This window comes from Equus przewalskii, chromosome 17 (genome assembly GCF_037783145.1).
Source record: "Equus przewalskii isolate Varuska chromosome 17, EquPr2, whole genome shotgun sequence".
Taxonomy (NCBI): domain Eukaryota; kingdom Metazoa; phylum Chordata; class Mammalia; order Perissodactyla; family Equidae; genus Equus; species Equus przewalskii.
Genome location: NC_091847.1, coordinates 51,129,682 through 51,147,072, shown reverse-complemented (window position 1 = coordinate 51,147,072; position 17,391 = coordinate 51,129,682). Strand labels below are relative to the sequence as shown.

General features: G+C 39.0%; 1 protein-coding gene across 2 annotated transcripts in view; it reads right to left on the bottom strand.

Moving 5' to 3' along the window:
* Positions 1-478: 478 nt before the first annotated feature.
* The window catches only part of ITGA6 (integrin subunit alpha 6), a 76,945-nt gene continuing 60,032 nt past the window's right edge, over positions 479-17,391 (bottom strand). The window contains exons 20-26 of one of the 2 annotated variants that reach the window (XM_070581556.1): positions 16,512-16,685; positions 14,824-14,922; positions 14,613-14,723; positions 14,432-14,530; positions 8,265-8,390; positions 4,962-5,091; positions 479-2,759 (exon numbers count right to left, since the gene is read on the bottom strand). In XM_070581556.1, coding sequence (XP_070437657.1) covers positions 4,984-5,091; positions 8,265-8,390; positions 14,432-14,530; positions 14,613-14,723; positions 14,824-14,922; positions 16,512-16,685 — 717 coding nt within the window. In that variant the 3' untranslated portion in view covers positions 479-2,759; positions 4,962-4,983. The remainder of the gene's footprint in view (positions 2,760-4,961; positions 5,092-8,264; positions 8,391-14,431; positions 14,531-14,612; positions 14,724-14,823; positions 14,923-16,511; positions 16,686-17,391) is intronic. The other variant, XM_070581555.1, reaches the window with a different exon arrangement.

Genomic DNA, 17,391 nt, shown 5'->3' with positions numbered 1-17,391 from the left:
AATCTAAAGGAAATCCTTTGGTGCAGGAAGTCTTTTCTGACCAGTCAGTTCTGCCAAATCAGTCCTTGGTGATCAATATAATGACACACGTCACAGCTGGACTGCTCTCACAACCAAAACGTGTTCTAAGAGGAAAGCAATTTAGCCATAAGGACTTTTATTCTTCATGCTATGGTATCATTGCTAAATAATACCCTGCCCTTCACAAGCATAATCCTTTGAGGCAGATGAATCAATGCAAACAGATATCTCCCAATTTGTAGGTATCTTGAATAAACCATCTTTAAGATCATTTTCTTTTGAGTATCAACTGAGCAGTAGAGCCAAAAGGAGGAGAAAAAAAAAGCCTCAATCACATTGACATTGCATCTTCTTGGGTACTGGTATCTTTGGCTGATCTGAGATTATATGGAGCAGTAAGAATAAATAAAAACATCAAAAACTTTAGTTTGGCTTGATGAAATAAAAAGAAAGGCAATTCAGGTTCTCATTTATAATTTTAGAGTTTGTTTCACATATACAATGCTGTGTTACTAAGCAAGGAACACTTTCATAAAAAAATTTATTTCACACTTTTATACAAATATCCACAGGTATTTTCTAATCATGAAACAATTTTACAATGCTAGTTAGTATAAAAATGTCTCAAATGCAAACAGACCAGTGACTTGACTTGAGATGACATTTTTAACAACTATAAATTTAAACACCACTACCTTCCCGTTTCTTTCTTGTTGAACCACCCACCCCTCCCTCCCCACCTTCAGGGCATTTGTTTTTATAACAAAGGTCTAGAAACACTTTCAAAATATCAGCTTCTTAGCAACCTATGAAGCCAGTGCGTTCGGTTCTAAGTTACCTAAGCAAGAAACTGAGATTTTAAACACTGTTATGACCTGTTTTAGAGAAATTTTTGTAAACAAAATATCATTGTAAAACTATTTTTGTGAATGAAAATTCCAAAGTACAACTAGAATAATGTCCTTAGTATCTTAAGGGCATAAGATTTCTGAAAAGCAAAAAAATTAAAAGCGACAATGGCACATGTAGCTGTATTTTGTTCTTCTAAAAGACCGAGACACTGCTTACACTATATCCCAACAAATTAGCACCGGGTTACTTTTGCTCCCCATATAACTTAACATTTGGAAGTACAGTAATTAGGAAAAAAATTCAGCTTTCATAGCTATTCAGTCTCTACTGAAAGTATAGAATAATATCTTCCTCTCTCACCTTCATTTTTAAAATTAAAAAACAACTTAAGGTTCTTGTTAGAGCATTCCCAAAGTAATTTTGGAAATATAGATAGAGGAGGAAACAAAGCAAAAAATAGATCATCTCACTGATTAAATGATTCCAATAACATTTAAAAACTTAAAGGCCAGGATGTTCTCCCTGACTCTTGGGGTCAGATATTCAGTAGTCTTACACTGACTGGATCAGTCTGGATCCACCATAGGCACTCACCATTTCTTTCAAGTCCTGAATATACAGTATTTGCAGCAGTGACTAAACTGCACTAAAGTTCAACGAACCAACCAACCCATAATTTCCAAGGATTCTTGAAAGTTATAGCATGAAATTCAGAAATATCACACAGGGCTCTAAACTCCAAAATATCCAATGTCTGATAAGAATTAAACATCTTATGGTTAAATCCTATTTCTTAAGCCAAGCTTTTGGGTTTGGAGGAAGTGGGTAAGGGCTGTCATGAAGGGAGATGTTTCAATAACTTAAACCTATCTGTAAATTATAAGAACTCTCTAGCAATTTATAAGGAATTATTATTTTCCTTTTGCAGTAAACAATTTAGGTCACACTAATGACCTCCCATGTTCTAATTCTGATTGTTTAATCCAACCTGAAGGGTAAACTGGAGAATCTTTGGCCTGTTAGTCAATAACAAAATGGTTTGTAAAAAAGAAAAAATAAATACCATATACAAATAAGTATAACTAGCATTCAAGTCTGTTGCGCCTGGATGTTTTAGTGAAAAGGGAGAATGAGACCTGTATATATTTGGTGTGAGCAAGTGTTCACACATCTAGGAAATGGAAAAAGATGGTAGGATGGCAACATCACCTTCTATTGCACATTTAATTTAAGATAGCACTTGAAACTGAAACACAACTACCCCGATGGTGGAGTCTTGGGATGCGGGACAGTTGACTTGCAGGTCCTGCAGTCCTACAGGAAGAACGTTTGCAGGGGCAGCGTCGAGGTTAGGACGGTCACTCTGTTAGCGCGGTCACTGTGGGTGCCTTCTTCCAGCTACACTATCGGGAGGATGTCGCAAAAGCACAACTGGGCAGGCCCGTCCCCAGCACATGTTTAAGTCAGCCACACCAAAAACAAAGGCAACCCAGAAAGTTAAATTAAGGCAGTTAAAGAAAAATCCATTCCAACCGTCTTAAATTTGGCTGTGCAAAACAGGAGCCTCAGGTACGTAACAACGTCCACAGTTAAAACTGTAGGTTCGTACTGTGTGTAGTCTGTCTGAAATCAATATGCAGGTATTGAACAGACTTTTAAATCCATTTGACTTTCTGAGTTGGGAAAAAAAGCAGTTTGGGTACAGTGAAGCTTGTTTGGCCCCCCTAGGAGTAGCTTTCATTTTCATTCCACCTTGTGATCCACTGTTTTTTTTCAAAGTTATCATTATATTTTTCATCTTTGATCTCTCGCTCTTCTTTCCGGATCCTTACAGCATGGTATCGGGGAACGCTATCATCGTACCTAGAGCGTTTAAAGAATCCACACTGGAGAAGGGGGAAGAGAAAAAGAAACAAATTAAATTATCTCAAGAAAAGCAAGAGCACTAAATGGGAACGCCTAAGCTTTCTGTTCAGCTCTGCCTACCTTTGGACGAAGGAAAAAAGGCATGGTTTTCTTTTAACAAGGAACTAACAGATAGAAAAGAATGTAACAGCCAGTGGATAGAAATGGAAGAGAAGAACAGCTGTAAAACTGGAAGAAACATCCGGTTTTCCATCTTGTCTTTACATTTTATAACAAATGTAAGCTACCTCTACTAACAATTTAAGGGTTTATGAAACAGTGCTTCCATTTTTTTATAATCACAATACTATATGTAAAAGATCTAATTTTCAGATTATTAGAACATCATTTTAATTTAAAGAACAATTTTTTTTAAAGGCGATAAACCAAAGCTTATCTCATGCCCCTCTCCCACTAACAAAATGGAAATTGGGTCACAAATATTTCACAAATTACTATTTGACTATGCCAGTGTTGAAATGGTTCACTTTAAGAATCTTCTCTCCTCCGAGGGTCCAGGACACATCTCTCATTAACTAGGAGGTAATTTACACTACCTGGATTTGCTGTTGTGCTTCCACATTAAGCTGTTTCATTAATAAATCGTGTAGTCACTGTGTCCTGCAATAAAGTCAATCACGTACCTCAAAGAACTTGAGGAAAAGCATCACTAGATTGAATTTCCGAGCACCCCCTAATTTTTCTCTTTAATTTTTTTTTGCAAAAGACAACATTTACATTTAAATGATTAATGAATATATATTTTATTCATTTTTCAAAAAACATTCAATCAGATCCAAAGGAGATTTTACTGAGAACATATCTGGAAATTTTAAAATCAGATTGAATTTTTTAAATGAATAAAATATATGTTTTTTTAAAAAACATGTGTTTTCCATTTAAAAAGGCAGATGGGAGGATGAGGAAGATACTAGAATGGTTGATTAATGTGTTTATTATGTGACATCAACAGGAAGAGAACATTTAAGTTGGATGATGTTATGTTCTAAAAATTATGTGCACAGTTATCACTAAATCAATAGGAAAAATGGACCAAGAAGTTTTTTGTTCTAAGGCCATTTCTACATGGACTCCTTTATCATTCTGTGCAAAAAAGCCAATACCTATCTATTACAAAATGTGGCTCCTGCCCCATGTAATCAAAGAAGGAAATCAAGGGTGATATGTAAAACTGGAATGGAAATGTTGGGATTCATCGTGACGATGCCACGGAAAGGGATTCTAGGAGTAATTCTATCCCCTCATGCCCACAGAAATGGAAAAAGGAATCACTGCCAATTCCTGTTTCCATGGATTTATAAATATGAAAAAGCAAAACATGAACTTAAAATCAACTGAGACCCACATGTGAATGAAATTTCTAGGAACATGAAACAAGGTCAAACTCCATCACAACATATTGAAATAAAAACTATCCAGAGCATTTTTACACTAGAATTTTGTATATCGAAGGTCACTTTGATAAAGAACCATCTTCTGAAATTGGCTGTAGTGTCCATCATGCCAATAGTCATAGTTTGTAATGGTCTTTGACCTGTAGTAGATATGCAGGAAAAGGAAGTTGCATGCTTAGCTAGCATAAAACAATTTCTGAGCAACAATAAAAGCATTCCAAGCCTTCCCCCATCACTTTAAAGCAAGGAGATCAAAAAGATGACAGTGAGAGAGCCTTCTCATCAAGAGAAACACAATGTTTCCAACATGCAACAGGTTAATTAGGCAATCAACACAAGCTTCTATCTGTGGAAAATTCCAAAATGGACAAGAAATCTGGAACGATTTCTTATGCATCTTTGAAATTCCGAGTGGGACACTACATACTAGATTAACAACTCACGGCAGACTGGGCTACTGTGGAGGTCTAAAGCCTCCTTTTATATGTACATAGATTTTAGATTTCTTCATTGCTGTAGGTGATGTTGAACGACAACAACACAAAATAACTCACCTGCAACCAAAGATTCTCTGTGCGTTTTTAAAAAAACTGTAAGCTTTCAAGTGACATAAATAAAATAAAATAAATCCAAGCAAGGCAAGCCAGTGTGGACATTTGGAAACATCTGTTAATGGGACACACACACAGCAAGCTGTTGCTCTTAAAGTTAGCCACCACAACCATAGCAGGTCCCACAGCTAGCAATTAAAAAACATTGATCAATTACCAATTACAGAAGTAGATCAATACTATGCATCAGAAGTAAGCCTCTCTTTATCAGACGGCTGAGCATGGATCTCAGCCTTGTGATATGTGGCATCATAATGATCTTTCTTATTTCTCTTGAAGAAACCACACTACAAGGAAGCAAGGTATTTAGTCAGTTTTACAGTTTTGTGTACAAGAGCTAAACAAAAGAAAATCTCAGATTTTAACCTGTTTTCTACTTTTAGCTTGTTTACAAAGAGACCACTATGGATCAACCAGAAGCAAACAGCCACTGCGCTATGTTACATAGTGACAGCAATCAACCCAGCTCTATTACCATGGGTCTCTGGTCAAATATTTATATGGATGACATTAGTCAGCTAATTGATTTTTCTATTTGTAACAGAAATCCCGAGGACAAAAATCATCCTAAAAGGGAAAATCATACACATCTTATTATAGTTTTGGGTGGTTTCTTCTTACAGGAGAATATGGACTCTAAAATAGGCAAAAGATTGACTTCTATAGTTTATTGAGACAAAGGTTAAAGAATCAATTCTCTAAGTAAGATTTAGCGCAAATCCAAATAAAATAGCTACTGTGAGTATTTTTCTTCCTTTCACAGGAAATTTTATGGAACAAATGCCATTTACTTAAGGCCTTTGGATTTGTGCGGTAAATCACAATATAAATTCGAATACACCATTATGAAAGAATGACTGCTGTTATTTTCTCAAATTCTGAACTACCATGTAACGCTTAAGTGATAGGAACCTATGCTCCTCAGGTTAGGTCACTCAAAATGAGGATAAAAGTATAATTCCATTTTCTACTATAATTTCCTTCATTCAACGATGGAGAAACTTTTCTATTTACTTTTATCTAGCTCATAAGGCCATGGAACTGCCCTTTGAAATATAACTTGGTGGAATAAATCTCTGCCCTGTTGGAAAACTCTGCTTCCTAGTCTGGCAACTCATTAAGGTAAAAACCTAGATCTGTTTTGTACAACAGTAGCTACTAACTACATGTGACTATTCAAATTTAAATTAAATTTAAAAGTCAATACGTCAGTTGCACTAGCCATTCCAAGTGCTCAATAGCCACATGTGACTAGTGACTACCATATTGTATAGTAGAGCTTCAGAACGCTTCCATTACAAAAAGTTTGGTTGAGGACCATTGATCTAGACTATTTACCTTGATATTTATTTGTGACTCTCAATTTAATACACAGTGAACACACCCAGTCAACTTTCAATAACATGTATAGGTAAATAAGATGGGAAAATGAATGAACCAGGAACCAAGAGTCCTGGTCCTGCCTCCAACTTGGCAACATTCCCAATATCCATGGGCATGAGCATCTTTGTTTGCAAAATGAAGGTGACTGGACCAGCCTGGAAGACTTTCCTCTTTTACCTCCAAAGAAAACCTTATGCAGAATACCGATATTTAAAGCAGATGAAATCAGAACTGTTCTTGTTGAAGTGGGGATGTTGGCCCTAGGTCCACTTGCCCAGCTTAGTCTTAGCACCTATGTGGATATGCAAAACCCAATTAAAGGCCATGGAACTAGAGTCCTTTCTGGACCTCAATTTCTACAATTTTTTAACACATAAAAACAAATACATCCATTTCATAAAGAAGAGCATCTATAAATTAATAAAAATTATTTTCATGTGGTGTTTTAGAAGTTATCTGACTACTTTAGAGTTTATTTGTGAGTCTGGATACTTTAGAACTTCAAAAACAAAAACAAACAAAAAAACCCAATGAGATCATCTAGTCTGAATGACTTATTAAACAGCTAAGGCAAAGCAGTGTACCAGGGAGGTGAAACGATTTGCCCAAGATTATATACAGTTTGGGTTTCTTAACTCTGAACCCATTGCTATGTCTCACCCTCATTAAAGACTCCCAATAAGACCTGCTCTGAAAAAGATTGAACTTGTGACCTCTTCCAGAGAGCACAAGAAGGTCATCCTCAAATATCAATCCTCAAATTCAGTCTTTGATATCAAAATAATTCTCAGAGCATCTCCTATATTGGCTGGCTGTGGTTTACCAGACAAACCTCTTGCCTTAAGTAAATATCAGAAGGAGGACAGGCTAACATCTCATGCAAGGAGGAATCTTGGTATGAGCAGATAGCAACCTTCAATCACACATTTGGAGGACATCAGAAAATTATCTCAGATTGGCAAGAGGAAGTTACTTGAAAAAATAAAGTAAAAAAGAGAAGCCCAATATTTGAAAGTGAGAATATTCTGAACCCTTGTCTATTATACTCTTGGATCTAAGGAAAGGATAAGGATGGTTTGATCCCAGAGATTGTTGGTTGAGGTTCATAATTCTTTATCCAAAGTCCTCTGTACGAGACATGCTTGGAAATGCAGAATTTGGGGCATTTTAGAAAAGTAATATGCTATATACATGATGCCACTGTAATCAAAACATTCATATTTCTGCAGTGAAACGAATGAATAAAAGATAAAGACTATAAATAGCCTCTCTTTACATCATGTCAAGTTTTGCTGCCAACTAAGTCATTAAAAACTTTCAGTTTTCAGAGTTTTTTGCAATTTGTAACTGTTGATAGGGACTGTGGACCTCCATTACTCATTGAGAATAATCCAAAATCTATAGGTTGTAATCTTTGGCAACAAAGTTTGTATCTATCTCATACACACTTTTTTGTAATGTAGACTATTTACTGGTAAGATACTACATTTTATTTGCAGGACCAAATTCTAATGAAGAACATCAAATCGAACCCAAATCTTCCTCATGTTTGATATAGGCCATGATGACCCCTTGAGATGGAGTTATTCATTAATTTCTTGCTTTTCTATTCCTACTCTACGTGCTGCTGTAACAAGCCCCAATGGCTGCCATGAACATTTCTTTCTAGAAGTTGAAATTAACAGGGTTACAGATTCAGATTAATGGGATACACAACAATTTGGCTTAGATTCAGAATTTGATCTTAGAAGAAAAAAATACTAAAAGTAGTACAACTTTAAAAAATTGTTATTTGCCCAACACGCTAAACTATATGTGAAAAACACCAAAATTTATACATTTAAGAAACATTATTATGTACAATATAGCTTTAAATACACAGTACGAGGTAGATATACAGGGAGTCCTTGTAAAATTCTCAAGTTTGCTGTTATGTTGGGAAAATTTCATAATAAAATGTTGGGAAAAACGAAGCAATGAAGAAAAAGACATGTCCATACTATCAGTGTTAATTCACCTTTTTAAAAACATGAAATAAAGTTTGTATCATGAAACTCAAATGCTAGATATGACTTACCTTCCAGAGTATATACACTAAGAGAGCAAGCATCAAAATCCCAGCAAGAATAGCCACTAGGATGATCCACCAAGCTACTCCTGAATAGTGAGCTACAGTCTTTGAAGGAAACACAGTCACACGAACCTACGGGGCATAAAAAGCAACATCATCATAAATTGGAGTGAGTTTATAGTTCTAATTCTGCTTCTGGACACATTTTGGACAATGCAGCCTATGGGGGGACGAGATGCTTTTTTGATGTGAGATCCTTTCCTTTAATAATGGAATCTTGCTTTGAAAGGCATTTCTTGGAGCTCTTTTCCCAGAACCTGGACAATGCTGGACTGTGTTTTGACAAAGTGGTTATTTCTTTGCTAACTTATCTTTTTAAAATTTTTGTAATCAACAAAAGTAGAGACTATTGTACAATGAACCATCATTTATTCATCACCAAGTCTCAACAATTATCACAACACAGCCAATCTTGTTTCAGCTGTATAATCTGGTATCTTTTTGAGAAAGATCACCCTCTCTTTTAGTTAGTTTTCAGCAATGGAAATAAAAGGGCTAGTTTATGCATAATTAGCCTATATTCCTCGCTCAGACTTTAAAGATGTTGTGAAATATAAAAATAAGAATGGAGCTGCAGTACTGATACCATTTTAACTTTCCCTTAGGATATCAAACTAAGGACCCTCATAAACAATAAAACTTCCTGAAATGGCTTGGTGCCGTCTTCCACAACAATGTGTATGGACAAGCTAGACTCTGGATTCAGTGAGGGGCAGCTTGGAGCTTTAAGCAGCAGCTGATGAGAAGCTTAAGCTCTAAACATTTGATAGTTGGCAAATACCAATTAAACAGAAATGGTGTTTATTCATAAACCTAAAAAGTTGCTTAGGGCAATTCACAACAACTTGGTTATGTAGGTTTAGAATTCAAGTGGATTTTTGTGATGCCAGGAGACTATTTTTCAAAGCACGTAAAAGACCTGGTGATTGCTATGAATAAGATTTTGTAAACCACACTGATTAGAGATCTACCAGTTTGAAGTTTCTGATGTTTCTGAATTAAGAGAAAGCAAAGTGAAGGGTAAACAAAACTTAGAGGGAGCATTTAACTTCTGAGAAGTGTTTTTGGTCAAGTATTCCATATTAGCACCGAACTCTGGATGCCGCCTAAACATGCTTCTGTGTCTACACTGTGCATCAATACTTCTATACTACAATTCTTTTTTTTCCAATCTCTTCATTAAAGCACTTCACTTTCTACTTATACTAGAAAACAGCTTCTCAACCTCATTTGACTTATAGAATGTACTTAAAAGCAAGAGAACTGCTGTTCTTTAAACATTTAATAGGAAAGATTCACATTTGCCAAGCTCCCAACCCCCCCGGGGTGGGGGGCGGGGGGTGTCACAGCCTCCCTTCCCCCCATAGGTATCCCAGCTTTAAGCTAAAGCAACTCTTTCTTGAGATTATTGGTTCTAACACAGGGGTAGCCATGAAATAGGGAAGACAGAATAGAGACCAGTGAAGAAATAATATAGTTGACATGATTGGTAGACCTGACTCCTGTAAAAGAAAACAAAAAGATTATTTCAATAACTTATGCTGTAGCTCGTATAACTTTGCTTTCCTAGTATCTAGCAAAGAGAAGGCACAACAGTGTGTCCTTGGGGACAAGGTGACAACTTGGAAGGGCCATCCTCATTTTTAAGAATAAGTTCTGACACATGGAAGTGGAGAGTGGGGACTGGTCCATGGCAAGGGGAACCAGCCTTACTACAATCACCAATCAGCCTTACTACAATCACGCTGTGTACCAGAGCCTTTTAAATGACTGCTATCAGTGGGAGTCAGGGGTGGGGAATCACTCCCCAAAATGGCTGCAATCCAACAGCATAAGGGCTGAACAAGGTAATTTTTGATTGTAGGGGTGGGGAGGCTGTGGGAAGGAATCCAGCTGAGAGCTCTAAGCCCCAGGTCTGGCCACCATTCAAACCAAATCTGGGAGCCTTTTACAAATTGCAAAACAACTCACTGGGCGTCAAAGACTGAGGACTGCAACTAGGGGTTGGGCCACACATTTGAAGGGCACATGTGCTCTGCAAACCCAGTCTGTGTGCACGACCGCACTGCAGTCCAGGAAGGCAAGAGAGGCCAGTCAGCAAGATTTTATTGTTTGTGTCCTTAAATTGTCAACTGAAGTTTGTTTTTCTCGTATGACAGTCATTCTTCAGCTGGGATTGGGAATAAGGGGGGGTTGGCCTTAACACTGGGTAAGGGGAGACCAACTGTGGGCTAAGAGTCCCAGAGCTCTGGGAAGTCTTGTCTCATCTTACTGATGGACAATGACAGGTGAAGGTGAGTAGAAATTACTCCAACTCCAAAAACAAATTTTTTTTGGTTTCGTTGAACTCTAGGCACTTCCATTGGGATGACCTATGCATGTGAACCTCATCCATCATGTGCCCCTAAGGGGAAAAAGGGCTTAAGCTCTGCTGATGCATTGAATTCTATCACCAGAGAGCAGTGCTTAGACCACATTAGCTTGCCCACTGGCAAAATCGTTTCCCTAAGTCACTCTGTAATATAATAATCTCTGCTCTTACGGAACGTCAGTATAGAAAACCACCCAATGAAGGGATTTTCGTATCTTTTACCAAACTCTTTATTCAAGACATCAGTCTCTTAGTGAGTGTTCCTTACATCAGAAATCCATCTTATAAAAGGTCCGTATCTTCAGTTCTGCTCTGAATTTAGAGTCAAAAAAGAAAATCTCATTCCCCTGAAGAATGATGTACCTACTTTTACCTATCACATTTTCTTTAGTCTTTGGCAGCCAGGAAGCTTAAATACTCTCTTCTCAATCCTTTAGGAATGAAGTAGGGGTATGTAAATACAGCCAATCAACAATCCCCCCTTCCCTGGCTTAATTCGACAATTCTCTCCTGGTTCACTGTCTCCGAGATGATCATGTTCTTAATAATCAACACTGTACCTTATTCATTTGTGCAGGAAGGCACACAGTGTGCCCTTAATAAGTGCTTGTTAAATGGATGGATTTAATTTAATTGACGATAGAATCTAACCATCTTATCTAGTTCTATTAGATGACCAGCTCTCTCTGACTTTTTTATAACAATGTCTTAAAAGTATTTTATTGAGAAGTGAACACAAAACTCTTGAAATTGCTTGGGTTGTAAGGAAACACAAAGATTTTTCTCTTCTTTTTAAAAACAAAATGAAACAAAACAGGATTAGAGTAAAAGCAGTGGGAAGAAGTTTCGATATCAAGACCAACAGACAAGTCAGATTACTCAACCTCCTTTGCTTCTATCTCCAAAGAAAAATAATCTTCAGACTGGAAAGAACAGACGAACCAAGACAAAGATGAAACTGAAACTCATCATAAGTGAGGGAATAAAAAAAGAAGGCATCCTGACACTTGAATTAAGCTCAAATCTTTAAGTCCAGAAAAACTGCGCCTAAAACACTGAAGAGGTGTGTAGATATATCTGAGCTCTTGTATCTCAGAAATTACAGTTAATAGAAGAGGTATCAAAAGACTACAGCTCAGGAGATGTCTCAGTTTTCAAAAAAAATAGGTTCGAGATATAAGAGACCAGTAACCCATTCCCAAATCTACCAATTATTAAACAAAGTAGGAACACAGCAATGACTCCAATTTCCATCAGCAGGCATGGGTTTCCCAAGCCCTAAGAACATGAAATGCCCAAGAGAACCTCATTTTCATTTGTGACCCAGCCACTAGACTGGATGCCACGGCTTCTAGTTCCATCACCTTCCAGAAAACAAAAGCAACTGATGAGAAGTCATGAGCCTGAGGTCTGGTTTCACCTCCACATGCTGGTCCTGTGACCCTGACAGAGAGACAAATTTCCTTGGACTTAGTTTTCTCATCTAAATTTGAGACTTGAGGACTCAATGTGGAGCAAGTGTCACAGAGACAGAGAACACGAGCCCTGAAGTCAGACAATTATAGGTTTCAATCCAGGACCTCAAATTATGTCCCCTTCCTGTGCCTGCTTCTTTTTTTGTAAAATGGGTACAATGTATTCTTCTGAGGTTTAAATGATAGCATATAGGTAAAATGTCCAGTAAATTATAGACATTTTATTAACATCTTATTAAAATGTTAGTCCGTTCCCTCTAAAGTGTTCATTCTCTTTTCGGCTCTAAAAACTCAGGGATTCTCAGGGTTGCTGATTTAAAGTTACAGAATGCTATAACTGCTGCCTTCAGTCAGAGAAGCAGAGAATGGATTCTCTGGGAAGGTGTGGTTTAGTTGACAGCCCCTGATGATGCCCTATTGATATGATGTAGAAAGGTGGGCTGCAGTAACATGCCAAGGTCATGTAAGGCCAGGGTGACCCTATGTCCTGCTGACCCTGGGACAGTCTGAGCTTACACCACTTGTCCAGCATCCTGCCTGGCTTAGCATTTGCCCCAGACAAATGTATTCTGGTTTGGATGATACATTGTTACAGCTAAGGATCACTTATTTCAGAAACCAGAGTCATCCCGGAAACTCGCTGAATTTTCAGCTGGCTAAAGGACTGAAACCAGAACATTTCCATAATTAGATGAGTAGATCAACTTAAGAACAGTAATTCACAATCTTTCTTTCTCCAGTGTCTTTTGCAAAACATTCCCACCCATAACATGCAGTCGTTTTACCTCGAGACCCTGATACAGGCCCCTGTGGGTTCCAGACCCGCACAAGGAGCCCCTCACTAGCGGTATACCACAAGCTTCTGCTCCTAGTCCTGCTCTGTATTTTTCCTAAGTACCTGGGTGAAGACACAGAAGACATGCTTCTGAGCTTTGCAAAAGATAAAGCTTGCAGGGATAGAAAGTTAAGACAGCAAATAACTAAGGCTCAAAATTACTTTGTAAACTGAAACAACGAACCAAAACCAAAGCACATAAAATGTGAGGATACATTTAAAGCCAAGCATTTAGAGTTTTTTTTTTTTTTTTTTTAAGGAAGATTAGCCCTGAGCTAACATCTGCTGCCAATCCTCCTCTTTTTGCTGAGGAAGATGGGCCCTGAGCTAACATCCGTGCCCATCTTCCTCGACTTTATTTGTGGAATGCCTGCCACAGCATGATTTGACAAGTGATGCCATGTCTGCACCCGGGATCTGAACCGGCAAACCGATGCCGCTGATGTGGAACGTGCACACTTAACTGCTGCGCCAGCAGGCCAGTCCCCATGCATTTAGATTTTTAAAAACTGCTCAAGGACAGGATATGAGAAATACAGTGTGACAACAAATTCTGATGAAAACACCTAGAAGTTTTAACAGAACACAAACACAAAAATGGTAGCTGCTAGAAACGCAAACACAATTCTCAGCAAACATTTAAAAACCACATTTTAGGCTGGAGTGACAGAGTGTGGGGCTGAGATGCTGGAAGGTAATGGCCCTAGGGCAAACTGAATGAGGCAGACCACATACCAGCTCTCTGCCCAGCGGGAGTCATACTGCCTGGCAAGGGCCAGCCCAGGCAGGAGAGCAGCCTGGAACCAGTCCAGCAGTGCCCAGTATGACCATTAACTAAAGAGATGGATGCTTAGCTCTGGAGAGAATAAGAAAGACAGGTCCAAGGAGGTGTGACAGTTTCCTTCAATTATTTCAAAGGCTGCTACATAGCCAAAAGATAGGACTGATTTTGTACTTGTTCTAAGGGGCATCAATAGGGGCTGATTCTACAAGATTCAATTCTGGATTCACATAGGAAGAGATCTTTTCTAATAACTGTAGCTGGCCACACATGGCACCAGCTACCCCATAATGTGGTGAGGTTGCCATCACTGGGGGCACTCCAACCATGGCTGCAGCATCAGCGACAGTATAAGACGTGGGGTTTCTATAGTTAGGAGGTGTGCTCATTCTTCCGTGGAGCCAACAGCTCTCAAAGCCATCCTGTGCACTGAGAACTAGATGACCCCTAGATTTACTCCTTTTTCCAATGATTCTCTTAAAATACAGCTTAGGGTGGCAGCACCTTAAGACATTTTCTGATTTCTCCTTCATGGGGGTAATGGTGCTGTCGGGGAAATGATCGCCAAAGTAGCATGCCACCAGGCGAGGGACCTGGGCTAGAGGAAAGAGTGATTTGCTCTGGACTGACCGAAGCCGGGGGACTTCTCACCTGAGTGCCCGCGTTTGGCAGCTTGATATTCTCGGTGGCAGCAGTTACATCAATGGAAGCCCGCACGAGAATGTCCAAGTAGTTCATTTTGGAATATTCCTGGAGACAAAGTTAGAAAATGCATTAGGGAAGTGAGAAATGTCCTAGGAGGTGGCGAATGACTTCCAGGGGACAGCCTCACCTCTAGAAATGTGCTATTCCATAACCTCGAGCGCAAAACAACAGAGGCCTTGCTGTCGAGCCCTCGCAGGGGACACTTGATGGTCACACAGTTCACGTTCACAGTGCAGTTCTGGAGAGAAAAGGAAGAATAGTAGTTACGATGCAGTGGTCTGGGGAAGACCTTCCTCCCGTCCTCTGTCCAACAGTCACGGCTCTTAAAAAATACTTACGAGAGTCTGGTATTTTCTTTCAGCAAATAAAGAAAATTTTCTGTTATCATCTATCTGTTTTTCGGCAATTTCCCGTTTCTTTCTTGAGTTGTGAGACTCCTAAAGAGAATGATATCCAAAATAGTTCCCCTTTAATTTTCTGTCACTACTGTACAAATCTCTTGAGCACACCCTCCCAGACAATGCAGGATTCACATAATCGACAATTAATACTTGTCCTTCTCCCGTCACCAAAGGCACAGAAATAATTTAAGCGTAAAATCCGCAAGTGTTATTACCAATTTCATTTCAAGTTTATTAAGGTAATTTATTCCCACTCTGACCTTAAAACTCAGCGAGAGACAGAGGCCTTCACTGTTCTTCTGTCTCCCCACCAAATTGTGAGCATCCTGAGACCAGGGATCAAATCTCATTCCTACATCCCTAGCACCCAGCTAAGTACCTAACACACGGTAAAAAGTCAGCACATCTTGAATGAATGAGTGACACTGAAAAAGAGGAAAGAAGAAAAAAGAACTAGCATATGACTTATTCAGAGTAGAGTACTGAAAGTTAAGCCACATAATAAGTTTTAAAATTGCATTTTCCTTAAAATAAAGATTAGGAACAGGGGCCGGCCCCGTGGCCAAGTGGTTAAGTTCACGCCCTCCGCTTCGGCGGTCCAGGGTTTCACCGGTTCGGATCCTGGGGGGCAGACATGGCACTGCTCATCAGGCCATGCTGAGGCAGTGTCCTACATGCCACAACCACAAGGACCTACAACTAGAATATACAACTATGTACTGGGGGGCTTTGGGGAGAAGAAGAAAAGAAAAATAAAAGAAGGTTGGCAGCAGATGTTAGCTCAGGTGCCAATCTTTAAAAAAAAAGATTAGGAATATAGGATCATCTTGTTTTTCAAAGTTGATGAATAGAGAATCATTCTATAAGCTACCAACTATGAACACTGATCACACCCAGTCATCTTAGAACTTAAAAGAAACAGACATGCAATAACAAAGCAAACCATCAAACTGCAGCGTAAACGATAAAGGGGTTACGTAAGTGTGGAGCAGCAGAGAGGGGTTAAGAGTGCAGGCTTTGGAATCAAGCAGAGCTGAGCCAGAATGCAGAATCTGCCTCTTAACTGGTGAGGGACTCTGAGAAAACTAATGTCTCTGAATTTCAATTTCCTCATCTATGAAATGGTGAGGATAAGAAAAATACCGCACAGGACTATCAAGAGAATGAAATGAGAAAATGCTTATGAGCACAGCGCCTAAGACACAATGAGTACTCAACAAATATTTACTATTTCAAAAAATAAGAATGAAAAGCTTTCAAGGTCACTTGCTAAGGTTCTAATCTTTTGTAATGAATTTGGTTCTACTGGGAGTTCACATTGCCTGGCCCACCCCCGGGGAGCATGTCCCAGTCCTCCTTATATGTCATACTGGGTCACAAAATTTCAGAAAATGTCATTTGCTTCAACAAGCACTGAATGACCCTGACTTACATACCATAATGGTTGCTAACCAGCAGAAATTCTCAGCCTGACTTGGTTACTCAACTATAAAAGAGAAATTGTGACACCAAAGAAAAAGCCAGCATGCCAGAGTGTCAGTTTCCTCAAAGTAATGACTTTCCCCTCAAAAGTTAGTTTCTCTTATTTACATCTATGGAGACATGAGACAAATCCACCAACATACCTTTAGTCTCAGGAGGTTTATTTCATTTTGTGGCTCACAAGCTATCTTATCCAATCCTTTGGATTCTACTTTCACCAAATAAAGCAACCATTTGCCATTGCTAATTTCTTTTGGCCACTGGATGTTCAAGGTTGCCGTGCCGAGGTTTTTAAGAGGTTTCCCCAAGTTAATTACCTGTTAGAAAATAATACGCATTATCTCAGTGTAACTCTCTCAAAGTAAAATTAAGTAGCAGCTCCTATTGCCAAGAGAAAAAGCCAAAATATCTGGCATAATCCTACAAGAAAAGCACAGGCTCCAAAAATGGACTATAGCTAGGGTATTCAAAATAGAGATCTGTGCTTAAAGATTTTTGTCAATAAAAATAGAAAGAAAGGGAAAAAAGGTCAAAGAGAAATGATTGCTCATTTAATCCAAGAATACCTGCTGTGTGCAACAGAATCTGCAGTGTAGATCAGACAATGCTCTCAACATGCCCAGGGAAAACTCACACGTGTGCTGGTGAAGCACTTTGTAACCACCCTGCCTGGCAGATGAGAAAGCCTGTGCTGTGGCAGTGCACCAACCACCTGCTTCTGGGTAACCCCACCTTCCCTGAAAATGAAGCTGCCTCTGCCCTCTACTCCCAGGGAAGGCTTGGGATAACAACTAAGAGACTCTGAGTAAAACCATGATGGCAGCCATGAACCTACAAGTCCAAGCTGGAGATGGAGCAACATCCTGTAGCAAGAGCTAAAAGAGGTAAGGGCTCCCTTGTCTGAGTGGAGGACTGCTTGGGAATCCAAAGACTTCTTTTTCAGTCACACGTGCACATGTGTCACCACTATCTGTCACAACTGTGTTTATAATGCCAAGAGATGCACAGAGGAGATTTCAGCCT